A 13,435-nucleotide genomic window follows, 5' to 3' on the forward strand; every position below is an offset into this window, starting at 1 on the left:
CGTTAGATTGGTAGGCTGCTGCATAGATAGAGAGGCCATTGCGGAGACCGTTTCGGTTTCGTCCCGCTCCTTCTGTCCTGCTTCGATCACGCTCATCGAAACCGTGTGCGCGTTCAATTTGACGCAAGGCCAATGCGACATCTGCGAACCACCAGTGGTGTCAAAGTTCATGTCTACACTGATTCGACTCCCGGGGCTACGAGAACGTACCTGAATGGCAATAGTCTTCTGTAACGTGTCGACAGCATTTTGGCAGGGTATCCTGGCTAATTCCTCCTCCCGGAGTTGTGTCGGTTCGTCGCCGAGGAGGGCCCGAACGCATTCCTGCGCGGAATCGCAGATCGCGGCGAGATCGTAGCCACCCTCAAGGGCGAGGACGACTTTGCCGTTGGCCAAGGTGAGCAGCTGCTGGGTCATTTTTCCGAAACAGGCCGGGCTGACCTTGTAACCGCCGAGAGGCGCCGGGTGACCAACGGCCGCGTCGAATCCCGCGGAGACCAGGATGATGTTCGGATCGAACGCGGTCGCGATCGGCATCACTATCGTACGGAACGCAGCCAAGTATTCGGCGTCACCCATCGGTGGACTCAACCCTCCGGACCAGGCGACGTTCACGTTGTAACCCAGTCCCTCGCCGGCGCCGCACTCGGTCGGTCCTCCGGTGCCTGGGAAGAAGTTACCGTCGTCGTGCCTGTGTATCGACAGGTACAATACCCGCGGATCGTCGTAGAACATCTGCTGCGTCCCATTCCCATGGTGAACGTCCTGAACAGAAAGCACAAGCGAGACGGTTCGCGTTGATAAACAGTAACTGGCAACGTGCGTCCGCGGAAGTGTCGTTCTCAGCGATCGTTCCGATCGGAATCACACGGAACGCCGCGTCAGAATGAACTCGAACTTTTTAGAGAACTTTCAAGAGAGCTATTTTCGTGAACGCACTCAGTGGCTTGGTTCGAGGCGAGTGATTCGAGGAAGGGAAAAAACAGAGCGGGTTCTTACCCAGTCCAGAATCAAGATTTTCCGTATATCGAGCTTCTGTTGAAGTAACCGCGCAGCGATCGCGACCGAGTTGAAGAAACAGAATCCCATCGCCTGATTGGTTTCGGCGTGATGTCCCGGCGGTCGAACCACAGCGAAACCGTTCTTAATGTCGCCCAATGCGGTATTAAAGGCCAGGTCGACGACGCAGCCGACGGCCATTCTGGCAGCCGGCGCGGTATTCAGTTCGTTCCACGTCGTATCGGAATCGACGCCCACTCCGCCGCAGGGCAGCCGCACGAAACTCTTGATGGGTAGCTGAGAGAGCTTCGACACGTCCAATTTTTGCCGATTCATCGGATTCGTTCCTAAGCGAAGCACACTTTACTCCTCTGGTTCGCGGATCGCTCGATGGATATGCTCGTTATCAATAGCGAAAACGTCCGCGTTCCAACGTGGTCAACTCTATCCGTAAGAATGATCGCAAACTCACCGAACAGTAGAGCGTGCGCCTCGCTGTGACAAGTCTGGATTTCCTCGAGGGTAGCCTTGCGCGCTCGTATCCGGTCGCATCGTTGTAGCAGTCCAGTTTCCGATAATCGCGCCCAGACGCTCTGCAACCTGCCTCCGTGCTCGGGATGCCCGCGGACGGTTTCGCCACAGACGCAGGCGTGCTTCAACATTAGAAGATCGTAGGCCAAGCCGGTGGTCGGTCGATGGGAGGAAGGGCGAGCGAAGAGATCGCCGGTGGCTTGAGTCGCCTGAGGACCTGCGGTCGAATCGAAGTCGTCGTAAATCATATTCTCGATCGTTTACCAACCAACAGACGAACGAACTTCGGCCAGTACGCTTACCCAAGTGCACCAACGGACTAGAGAGCGCCCTGGACAACGGCCTGGCGCTCGACTGACTGCTTCTGCTCCCACCGTAGGCCGTTGACGATTCGTTCGATATCTGCAGAGTATGCCTCATCATCAGATCTCTCTGTTGCTGGAGGAACTGCTCCCGATCCCGCTGCTGCTTCGAGATCTCGCTCTCCTCTGACAGATCCTTCTTCCCTCCGGTCAAGTCTATCACCTCCGACTCCTCGCTCTCGGGCGCCTCGTCCAGTTGATTCGCTTGCCCCCGGGAGCCGACTCGGGTCAACACCGTCTGTCGAATCTGCTGTTTCAAGTAGTTGTGCGCCTGCTGCTGGTCGTGCAGTTGCTTCTCAGCCAGGTACTCCTCGTAGTGGGTCTGTGGCGCGATTATACCACCCTGCAGCATCGGATGGCCCAACGGAAGAGGCGCTGACTGCGTTCTACCTGCGAGATAGAAACGGAAGCGACGAACAAGTCGCGTTAACGGGAGAACAACGCGAGTTGGGAGCAAACGATCGACCGCGCGTGCCATCGTCAACAGTTATCCCGAGGATCGATGCGCTCCGTCGCGTGGCACGCGCGCTGGAAAAGCGACTGGCAACAAAGAAGAGAGAACATACTACCTAAAGGCCGGTGACCAGCCTTTTGCAGCCTCGCGTGCGCTACTTGCGTATCTGTGATCGGAGACGCTGCCGCGGACCCGTGATAAACCGCGGACGGGTGCTGCCTATTCGTCACCGACGGATGCTCCAAGTTCTGCATGTGCTTGTGAACGTAGCCGCTCGCCACCGAGTCTGCTCCCTCGATCACAGTCAACGACGGATAGAAAGGCAAGGTACCTGGTAGCATCTGGCCCGTGAGTGGCATCCCCAGTCGCGCGGTGAACGCTGCACGCACCTCCGCTTCCGAGACGGTCGCCAGTTTAGTGCCCGTCTGCGAACAGTCGAGCGCACGGTCGGGAAACGCGTCTCGAGAAATCGAAGAGATCGCATCACTTACCGTGCTGGAACTGGATGGTACGTGAGGTCGACCCAGCGAGATGTTCGGCATGGACGGCGAACTGAACAGCGAGAGATCCGAGAGGCTGCCCTGCTGGCTACTGCTAGTCAACGGACCACCGTATCCAGTGTTCTCCGCCTCCTGCGAAACATTTCAATCGTCAGCGAGATGAAAAACGCGAGCCGAAACGATGGTGTCTACCTCTTGAATCGCCGCCGCGCTTCCTCCTCCGGTGGGGCTCGCCTGAGAGTTGTTGACGGTAGGCGGTGAGTTAGGCCCAGACTCTGGATTGCTGCTAGAATCTGTAAAAGGTCGGGTCAGCGAGCGGAGGTGCACGCGCGCGCGATTTGCCTGCAACGTGTCCGCGTAGGTGACTGGAATTCGAGACAGAGAGAGAAAGAGAGAGAGAGAGGCGGCGGAGGGCGGCCGAATTCCGCTTCACGAGCAGGCGCGCATCGCGCGTCGTCCGACGACGATTATTTTCGTCGGATCACGGCCAGAACGGCGGTACAGAAGAAGAGGACGATGCGCGCGGACTAAAACGCGGGGCGCAACCTGATCGAGGCGCGATCCGTTCGCCGCTCGTCTGATCGATAGGCGTGTTAATGGATAAACGGTAGATAACGATCGTCGACGACATGCTGTTACTCAACACTGGCAAAAAGGCAAAATCATCAATGAATCGATTAATCGAGAACACGGGTGCAACGAGTCTCCGTTTGCTAATGCTCACGCAGGAAGAATCGAGTTCGGCGAATAGAGCTCGGCGATTGAACGTGATTACGATTCGACTGAAGCTCGATCGTGGGGACGTACTTGCTAGCAGTGACTTCCGCTTGAGGTGCGACAGTAGGCGGTCCTTCCGGCGTGCCATCAGGGGTGAATTTCTCGACGCGGCCATGTTCCTCTCCACGCGTTGCTTTAGTCGCACCTTCAGCAGGTTCGGCTCCGAGGCTGGCCAATTTTAGCCAGGGTTAGTTGTTGGTCGTTGTTGTATCGGATAATTGGAACGAGATGGAGGAGTCGGCCACGGAAACGCAAGGAACAAACGAACCGAGCACGGTTTTCCACTCGATCAACGTTACTCGAATCTCCACCGAACACCGTCGACGAGTAGAACGTCGATCGAGCGGAATCCCGAGAGTTCGTTTCTCGATCGTTTCGGGACAGCGAGGAAGAACGAGGGACACGTGTGCGTGTTTTTTCGGGTGTCTCGACAGGCAAGGTGGTTGGAGATCGCAAAAACCATGCTTTAGTTTAGCCATTCTACTATCGTACAATAGGCACACATAGAAAGAGAGACTACCTTCCACCAAGTATAATATGCTTTATCACTCGACAACACGGGTAACTTGGCTCGGTTGCGTGAGAACGCGTGTACGCGCGACTCAAGAGTCTACACGTACCTGTTTTCCGAAGTGGGAAATCGTCCGCGAACTTCTCCTGGAGCATGTGCGGCATCCGATACGGATGCGTTGCGTTCGTCGCGGCCGCCGAGTCCGTCGACTGTGGCTGCAACCTGGCCAAAAAATTTCCCCAGCTGTTATTAAATTCTGTCTCGCGGACGCTTCGGCTCGTGTACCTCGAATAGATCCGTCGATAAATAAATGATTCGAGGATATACCCGAGGACGAGTCGAAGGCCGAGGGAAGGAGAGAGGGTGAAGAGAGGAATGTCTCACCAACTCCTGTATCCGGGTGTACCAGACACGGCCCCATTCGCCGCGGCTGCGGCCTCTCTTTGCTTCTTGTTCACGAGGAAGCTCTGAAATCGTAAGGTGCCTCTCTCAGCGAGGTCTCGCGCGCAACGCATCGTTCATTCTCTCCCGAATTAAATTCGACCGCGGCATTTTCCCACCCACGCGAATTACGCGCACGCAGCAGTTTTCGAACCACTCCGCGGTTCGTGCAAAAGTACCTGAAGCCGTTGCTTGACCTCCGTCGACGCGTTCGCGCTGTGATCGTGCTTATCTTTCTTCCTCAACGCCTCGAGCCTCTCCTTCTCTTGCCTCTGCTCTTCCTGTTTCTGTTGTTCCCAAAGCTGTAACAAAAAGCAGACCGAAAAAAGATCTAGAGGCCGTCTACTGGCGCCGAACCGTTCGCGCTCTCGTCCTACGCTACGTCGTTCATTCCTCGTCGAACGAAGTCACGTGCAAACGAAAGGACGCGGTACATTGGCGAGTCAATTACATTACGAGAAACTGGAATTAGAAAGGACATCGTTCTCCGCTTTAGAAGATACGCGCGCTACGTAATCGTTCCTTCGAACGCGTCTCCGGTTACGGAGCGGCTGAGGCGCATCGATCGGCTTTGCAAACGCGCGAGAGGAATATTCCGCTGAACTTTCGACTGATAGAGAGACGACGGACGTACCGACGAGTCGTCGCACGAGAGGACGATCTCGATTCGCCAACCCCGTGGGAGAACCGGGGAGGCTGCGAAACCAGCAAGGGGAATCGATTCCCGTGATTTACCTTCAGCTGGAACATCTGTTGCTCGTGCATCTCTGCCAATTGTCGTTCCTGCGCCTGATACTGTTGCCGTAGGATCTGCTGCTGAAGCTGGTGCTGCTGCTCCAACTGGGAACATGGCAACGTGAGTTCATTGGCTGAAATCGATTCCAGGAAACGAGGGAGAAACGAGATCGGAATCACGGCTACGTACCTCGAGGATCTTCTGCTGTAACATGTGACCGTGGAGAGCCGGATCGGCAGCAGCCGCGTGATACGCGCTCGGTGTCAAGGTGGTCGCAGCGCCGGCGACTCCGGTGACCAGGTCTCTCGGTCTGGACATCGGCGAGCCTGGCGTGTCCCTGGCCATCTCTGCGCACACGTGTCCACATGTACGCGTATCGCGTTTGGGGTACAACACTCGGGCATTCGAGACGGCTAACTTTGCTATTACGTATATCTTTGTCTCGTGGTCACGTCGCAGAGCGAACGAGATATTTAATCGTGGGGCCTGAGCTGGCCCAACTAGTCCGGGTCTACCGGTCGAAACGGACGGCGGCAAGCCCGCGGAATCGGCAACGAAGTTAATCGTTAAACGGTCGCTCGCGGCTCGACATCGTGACTATTTATAGAAGCGTTATATGCGCGGTAATTACTTATCTCGGTTTTTTCTCTCGGCCGTGTGTGATCGAGTGTCCCGATCCGTGGCCGGTAGTACCGGAACACGAGCACGCTTACCTTTGTGCGGTAGATGCGTAAACGCGGGCGAGATTTCGATGCTCCTGAAACCCACGTCTTCTGAAACAAAACCGAGAAGCAGGCATCGTAAATCCGTTCCCTCCCTACGGTAATTGGGGACGCGATGCGAACCGCGTTCGCTTTCCGAGAAGGGATCGCCGCTGCGAATCGAACAGAATCAGATGGAAAGGGGGTCGAAAAGAGTCGAAGGAGGAGCGAGGAAGGTGCGAGTACGAGGCTCGGGCGCGAGCAAGGGAAGGCGAGCCGAGCAGAGAGGTCAGTGCACGCTGCATTCCTCCGAGTCAAGTCCAAGGTTAATCGCGGAGGAGGGCCGACACGCTCGCTTCGCTCTCTTCGCCTCCTCTTTCTTTTTCCCTCGTCCTCGTCCTCGTGTACGTCGCCCCGAACCTTCCAACTTTCGCCGATTCACGCGCACCTCGATCGCTCTGTACCAGCGCCGACCTTCCCGGCTTTAATCGAGCCGTGCACGCCGAACGTATCGCTCCGGTCAAGGATACCTCCTCCACGCGAACGATCGTATCTTGGAAACTTTTAAAAGTAGACAGCTCGAATTTACAATGAATCCAGATCGGTGTTACGTCTGAAACACGTCCAACATCCAGTTAAACAGGATCCCTATAGAATCAAGTATGGTCTGAGCGAGCTTGAAGTTTGGAAGATCCTTACGCTCGAGAGCAACGTGGTACAAGGTCGTCGTTTAATTGGAGATTATAGATATCGCCCGGAGCAATTGTGTAACTCGTTGCATTCTGCACTTCAATCTCTGTTACTCCTCGATTCTCTATCAAATCTTATTGGACGAGTTTTCCTATCAGGGGAAAAGAAATAACGTTCGAAGGCCGGTTGGACTGATTCACCGTCGTCGCTGACGCCTGTTGCCAGCCGATTCAATTATACATGTAGCTCGCCTATCAATCAAACTGATTAAGTGTCGCCGAAAGCGTTCACGCGCGGTCGAGCTATCAATTAGAAATCGACACTCTTTGCTGGAGTCTTAGGAACCCTAAGAAATAATCTGAAAGACGATCGGTTCAGGAAGATTGGTGCTCCCTCGGAGATTACGGGCAGAGGTACACGTGTGAAGCAGGAAATTGGCACCGCGAGGCGGTGCGTCCGATGAACCATGATCCCGCCGCGCCGAGGGGAATCGAGCTGAACGGCAAGGAACCGATCTCCACCGGAAACCTAAGAGAGATGAGCGCGAAACGAGACGAGAACCAAGTTTTCGCTCGTGTTCCTGGCCGGTGGCCGACTAGCTAAGATTAGACGAACGCTCGCTATATATAGGATGACATTTATATACCTACGCACCTACTAAACGCGACTCTGCACGCATCTCCTTCTCTCTCGTTCACTCTCCTCCTTACTCTCGTCTCATACGTGACGCTTCCACGCTCTGGTTCGATATAATAAACAATCGAGTCAAATAACTCGTCGAATACGATCACTGAGATAAAAGAGAGAAAGAGAAAGTATCGCATAATGGTTGACAATTCCATGCGTCGTGCGTGTCCTTTGTAAGAGCGGCGACGCGAGTTCGGGTGGAAAAAATGATCGCGACAGTGTCTGCGAGTCCGCGTGGGCGTACACCGACTCGATTTCCTCGAGCGGAGAACGACCAAGAGGAAGGAAGACCAATGACCCCGTAACGAACGCGATATCGCCGGCGCCGCTTACCAATCACGAGAGCACGTATACATGTACATACATACGTGAGCGCGTATGTAGTTCATCTGCTCTGTTCGACGAATCTCACGGATCACGTTTTAACGGATCGGATTCGCCGCCGCGGTGACCGTGAAAAAATTCAAAGCGAACGTTTCGCAGGTTGCGGAAGGATGGGAACAAGAGCAGCGGTACTTGACCGTACGCGTTTCTAAATTGATCCCATGACTTTGTCTAAGTGGCGCGAATGATTCCGATGACGTCAACCACGTTTCTGTTTCTTCTATTTGTCGCTCGCGCCGGATCCGCGAATCGCGGCCACTCGATTCGCACTTGGGCGAACAACGAACATTTTTACCGTGCGACTCGCTTCCTCGTTTCGTCGCACGGATATTTTTAAGCCACGATAACGAGTATCGCTCGGATATAAGACGAGCGTTTGATGCTCTTTGTTCTGCCACCCACTCGCGGACGAGATGCCTGTAGCCTCGCAGGATCGAGGGAAAACGCTCGGTTTACCACGTAGCGTCGCGACCAGAGAATTGACAGAGACCCTGATTTCATTCGGGGACGCTGCTGCGCTGGTTTTATACAGTTCGACCTTAATTGATGAGGACGGAGCCGCGCGAGGCACAACAGGTGTCCGATACGCGTTCGAAATTGGAAACAGCGTTCTCGGGCACACGTTCTCACGACTTTTCAAAACTCACTGGAAGATTTCATTCGAGAACCACTTCGTAGGTTATCGTCGATCTCGGACCGGTGTCGACTGCCGCTGAGGATACAAGTTGATCAACGTCCGAAGAATAACCTCACAATTGGGAAATCGAAACTCGGAGACGGTAGCCGACGGACGTAGAACGAGACTCGTAGAAATTCGGGAAAAGGAAAACGGTGGATCGCGCGCGGGCACGCGTAACCAAGGATTACGAAAACGCATCTCTATTTCGAGAGAACTGTCATTGCCTCGCCGCGAAGGTCCGACGAAACACCGTCAACCGTTGAAACAATATCCAAATCACTGTCGCGCATTGTCGACACTCTGCGCGCGGGACGCAACGTTCTGGACACGATGTTTCCTTTCGTATCCGCCGTCGCGACTTCCACGCACGTTTGTCAAACGGTTCTTCATTTTTACACACTGAATGGACACGCGATCTCGAACGAGTCGACCGATCGCTCCACGAGTGGATCAATAAACATAGGTTAAACCGAGGATCGGTGCTGGATAAACGCGAGCGAAACGAGAATCGACAAGAATTCGCCGGCGCGGTTAGACAACGGGAGTGAACTAATTGTAACCTCTCATTGTCAGTGGGTGTCGTGCGGTGGTTCGCGAATCTCGGCTATTTATAGAGACCCGGTACGCCACGTACCGTGGCGTTCGCGTTTGCCTCGTGCTTCTCGAGCGCGCACCCCGAACGTAACCGCCGGCGAGACCCTTTCCTCTTCTCACACGGCGAACGTTCACCACTTTCTCTTTTACTTCCTCGACGTCGGCCGCCGATTCCCTTTCGTCCCTTCGGTCCTCCCGCCTCGCCCGTCGTGTCAATCCCACGTTTCGTAGACTCGCTAACTTCTCACTTACGCCTGGTGATGACGTACGCGAGCAAAAATTTCGCGAACACGACGGTCGGAAGGCAAAGCGCCGCGTCCGGGTGTATCGGTACATAAGTGCGAGCGACGAGCTCGTTGTTTATCAACGGCGAACAGTCATCGTGATTTGCGCGCGTGGTCGGAAGTTTGTCCAAGCGACGCAATTTATTCATTGATTACGTAACGAGTCGTCTACTTTCAGGGGATATCAATCTGCTATCAAGACGGCCGATCGGGTTTACTATTTTAACCGCGGCCCGTTATTCGAACCGAGGAGGCCTCCGGCAGGTGGTTTTTTTTTAACGGGCTGATCCAACCGAGTCTTTGGTCAAACTTCGTCTCGGGGACACTTCTTTTTCGCATGATCTGCAATCGATGAAAAAAAGAGGAGATGTGAGGATCGTCGGAATTCGTCGATGAAGAACGTTTTGAATGGGTAGCAGCTAATACCAGTGAACGCAAACGATCAGGATTTCGCTGTACGAATTGTTTTCTAGAACGCGTTCGATCGATACCCCCTCGCCTCGTCTTCTCACTCCCTGCTTTCATCGCACGTTTCTTCGATTCCAGTTCTGCTCGGAAAGAGAGGAGGCGATTCACGAGAAAGCTCCCTTCTGAAAATAGGAGGCAAGGTCACCCCTCCTTGGACCATCTCCTCGTTGCTCCACCCTAAACCCCGAGCGTATCGATCCGAAGCGAACCGATAGCGAGAACGGTCCTCGTGTTACGCGAGGACGCGGCCACTCCGTCGCACCAGGTAAAAACTAGGCTTTCCAATGAGAACCTCGTTTTCGAATCGTCGTTCGAACTCGGGCTGTAGAAAACGACGAATCGTCGAGCGAATAATACGGTCGCGTCGCGGTGAAGAATCAGAAACTGGAAGGCGGACGATTCGTTTCAGCTCGCATCGTCAATGAACGTCCGTGCCATTAATTACGATCGACCGAGTCCCGAGCCCGCGTGGATCGAGGGAAGAGGAGAGGAGAGGCCCCGCGATGTTTTAAATTTTTCTGAAAGATGGCGCGTGCTGGTTAGCGCCGCGGACTCTAATCCATCCAGGGTCTCTCTCGTCACTTCCGACTATTTATAGACGACCGCTCGATATGATGTACCGGCGTTATTTTTAGCGGCTTACCTAGCTACGGCCCTTTCACCCCTTCGAAATAGCAACTTGGGAATACTCGAACGAGAGCGGTACACATTCGTGACCGACGACTCCTCTCGTCTAACTCTAGAGAAGACGTGCGAAAATCCAGCTTTCGACTCTCCTCGATCCTCCGAGCATATACCACAGCCCTTTGCGTCTACGTAAACCTGAGTAGAAAGTGATCGTAAGAATTTGCATGGAAGCGTTACTCCAACGAATGCTCGGTAACAACGTTTTCATTCTTCCAGTTATAGAACCCTTTGACCCGAAGACAGAGGAGGAAGAAGAAGAAGAAGGAGAAGAATGGATCCATTTTCGTGGACGTAACCGTAGGAGGAGGAACCTGAAAAGACGCGCGCGGTTTATTTGCGTAGTCGATCACGTAACTTTGTTTAATTATGTGTCGGCGCAATTATACCGTAAACCACCGTCCGGTCTCGAAATAGCTGAATCGATACGCGAACATCCCGAACCTAAGCCCGACGGCTCGCGACGTGCTGCCCTATCCCCGATCACGTTTTCCCCTTTCGAATTTCTGAACTGGAGCGAAGGAAACGTGGAGCCTGGAGGCGCGGACGGGGACGTGAGGGGACGCCGCCAGGGACAGAGACGGAGAGAGAATTCGCCTCGTAGGTGGTCTTTCTCGGCTGGTAATACGCCGTATGGCGTGTTAGGACAAAAATAGCGGCGGTCCCGTTCGAAAATACCGGCCGCTAAAAATACGAGCAAAAATAAACGTCTACACGTGCAAAAACACGCATTAATATTCGGTGCGCGCCACCCCGCGTCCGACGCTCGTGTTTTCGTGATACAGAAGAGGAATCGGAGTTCTCGCGGATAGCCTGGGAGAGAGAGCATAAAGAGAACCCACGTGGAAACGGAGGGAACGAGGGAAAAAGGAGGACCGGCTTTTATCTTGTCCGTACGCACGTTTCGTCCGAGGGAGGGAATGGATGGAAGGAGGCTGGCGCCACGAGGCGCCAGCGATCTGCGACGCGGAAGAGAACGATCTTATCGCGAAACCGTGTGTCGCGGACCGTCGTAAAACCTGTGACGAGAAAGGGGCCGGCGCTGGCACCGTCCTGACGGGCCTAAACGATCTCTTCTATGACTCATTCGGAACAAAGGCGAGACGCGGGGACCGTCGTCTCTCCGAAACGACTTCTTCCCTCGAAACGTAGCCGAGATCATTGCCTCGACCCGCGAATTCGAGTTCTCCGCGGCGGCGGCTGGCATTTAGAAATTAGAAAGGATATCGCGCCACCGTACGATCGTGTCGAAAGACTCGGGGAGGAGAGAAAAAGGGGAGAGACGGATCAATGTTCAGCGATGCAGTTTTGCAACGCGTTATCGAGCCAGGTTATCGGGTTCTCTACATGCTCCCTTTCGGATAGACGGCACACCACTCGCTGAATCTGGGTTATGTTTACTACCCCTTCCTTTGATTACCGCGCCTCTCCCTACGCTTTCCACGAGGTTTACGCGTGCACGAACTTTGCCGTCTCCTACCGCGAGCGCGACGTAGAGCGTGCGTGGATGTTTCGTCGCCCGGGAGACGGAGCGCTATGGGAAGTTTAACATCCGTGGAAAGGAAGGACCACCGACTTTTCAACGCCTCTTCCGTTCTCCAAAAGAAAGGGAACCAGCGGTGAAGGACGAGTCAAGGCCCTGTTATCGCGCAGCTAAACCGACGAAGAAACGGCGACCTACGTCCACGTAGCAACGGGCCGTTGCGATAAAAATAGAAACAGCCGTGCAGATCGATCGCCGGTCATTTCCATCACGCTACGCGACCGATGACGAGGTTCTCGCTGCGACTCGATTCGATCCGATGCGAATTCGTCGCCGCAATAAGATTGTAGGATCGACGGTAACTACAACGATAACAGGCATGAACGACGGCTAGCGGACAGACTCGTAACGGACGAGGTACGAGAAGACGAGGTGCATAGATACGTACGCAGCGCGGCGAGTAGGCATAGGCAGCTCCGCGCCACCCACACCTCCGGAATGGAGACCGTTACGATGCGACGAAATTAGCACAGGCACAATAAGCGATCCCGCCTTCGCTCGGAAAAATAGATTTGGCAAGCTACCAAACCCCGGCTCTAAATAGATCTCAAATATATGGATCATCCTGGTCTTTTGCGTTCCTCCTCGCGCGCGCGGCATCCACCGACGGCCGTAGAGAAACGACCCTTTCTACCCGAACATCCCTTGGTTTCGCGCGACGGTGACGCATCGTCCGCGGTCAGCGGTAATTCCCTGGAGCACTCGGACCGAACGCTCTCCGGGGAGGCGTCTCCGAATCACGGCTCGAAAACACCCTTGGGAAACGACTAGCCGAACAAAAATAAATGGAGCCGATTAAAATAAACCCGACAGACTATTTTACGCCCGTGCCTGTTCCGTTGGTCCTCGTCGTAGTCGCGACCGCCGCAGGTACCTGCGTATGCACCCCTGTTCATAAGTCTCGAGGCGTACCGTAAATAGTCCAATGCATCACTCGTTACATGATTCCAACCCGATGATCACAATTACGCGCGGCGTATCTCGATTAAGACCTTTGACCGTGTACTCATGGGACCGTTGGCCCGCTGGAAGAAACGTAGCCAACATATGACAGTGCCACCGAGCTCGGAACCTATACTTTTTATGAACTAAAGGCGTGCAGAAATCATTGTTGAAATCAATATCTTCTGTTCGAAAATAATTTATTGTAAAAATATCAAAAATTTTGATAAATAAATTATTGAAAATGAATATTGGCATTTTTATTTCACGATCCTTGACCAAATGACCGAATGACCAATCCTGAGGGTGGCTACTATTAGTTAGTGGTCACTCGCTTTAAAATCACCCGAGTAACTATGGACGGTTAATGAAAATGGTTAAATCCTGATTAATAAATTAGTAGAAACGAATTTCAGAATTTTTATTTCGCGATCCTTGACCAGATGACCGAATGACCAATCCTAGGGG

The 13,435-nt window shown here is 53.8% G+C and overlaps 1 protein-coding gene across 14 annotated transcripts in view; it reads right to left on the minus strand.

The window, feature by feature from the left end:
* The window catches only part of HDAC4 (histone deacetylase 4), a 20,970-nt gene that overhangs the window by 1,800 nt on the left and 5,735 nt on the right, over positions 1 to 13,435 (minus strand). For 2 of the 14 annotated variants that reach the window (XM_018024447.2, XM_026813467.1), the window contains 15 exons: positions 6,025 to 6,081; positions 5,501 to 5,658; positions 5,311 to 5,415; positions 4,755 to 4,877; positions 4,519 to 4,601; positions 4,244 to 4,356; positions 3,654 to 3,791; positions 3,039 to 3,139; positions 2,838 to 2,978; positions 2,459 to 2,771; positions 1,833 to 2,282; positions 1,472 to 1,747; positions 1,000 to 1,346; positions 211 to 765; positions 2 to 141 (listed from right to left, as the gene is read on the minus strand). In XM_018024447.2, coding sequence (XP_017879936.1) covers positions 2 to 141; positions 211 to 765; positions 1,000 to 1,346; positions 1,472 to 1,747; positions 1,833 to 2,282; positions 2,459 to 2,771; positions 2,838 to 2,978; positions 3,039 to 3,139; positions 3,654 to 3,791; positions 4,244 to 4,356; positions 4,519 to 4,601; positions 4,755 to 4,877; positions 5,311 to 5,415; positions 5,501 to 5,658; positions 6,025 to 6,081 — 3,100 coding nt within the window. Of the gene's footprint in view, position 1; positions 142 to 210; positions 766 to 999; positions 1,347 to 1,471; positions 1,748 to 1,832; positions 2,283 to 2,458; positions 2,772 to 2,837; positions 2,979 to 3,038; positions 3,140 to 3,653; positions 3,792 to 4,243; positions 4,357 to 4,518; positions 4,602 to 4,754; positions 4,878 to 5,310; positions 5,416 to 5,500; positions 5,659 to 6,024; positions 6,085 to 6,460; positions 6,643 to 6,711; positions 7,733 to 8,420; positions 9,067 to 9,086; positions 9,163 to 13,435 lie in introns of those variants that run through there. The other 12 variants (XM_018024445.2, XM_026813466.1, XM_026813468.1 and 9 more) reach the window with 11 other exon arrangements.

The sequence above is a fragment of the Ceratina calcarata genome, unplaced genomic scaffold (assembly GCF_001652005.2).
Source record: "Ceratina calcarata isolate Rehan_Ccalc_2016 unplaced genomic scaffold, ASM165200v1 scaffold334.2, whole genome shotgun sequence".
In the NCBI taxonomy this organism is placed as follows: domain Eukaryota; kingdom Metazoa; phylum Arthropoda; class Insecta; order Hymenoptera; family Apidae; genus Ceratina; species Ceratina calcarata.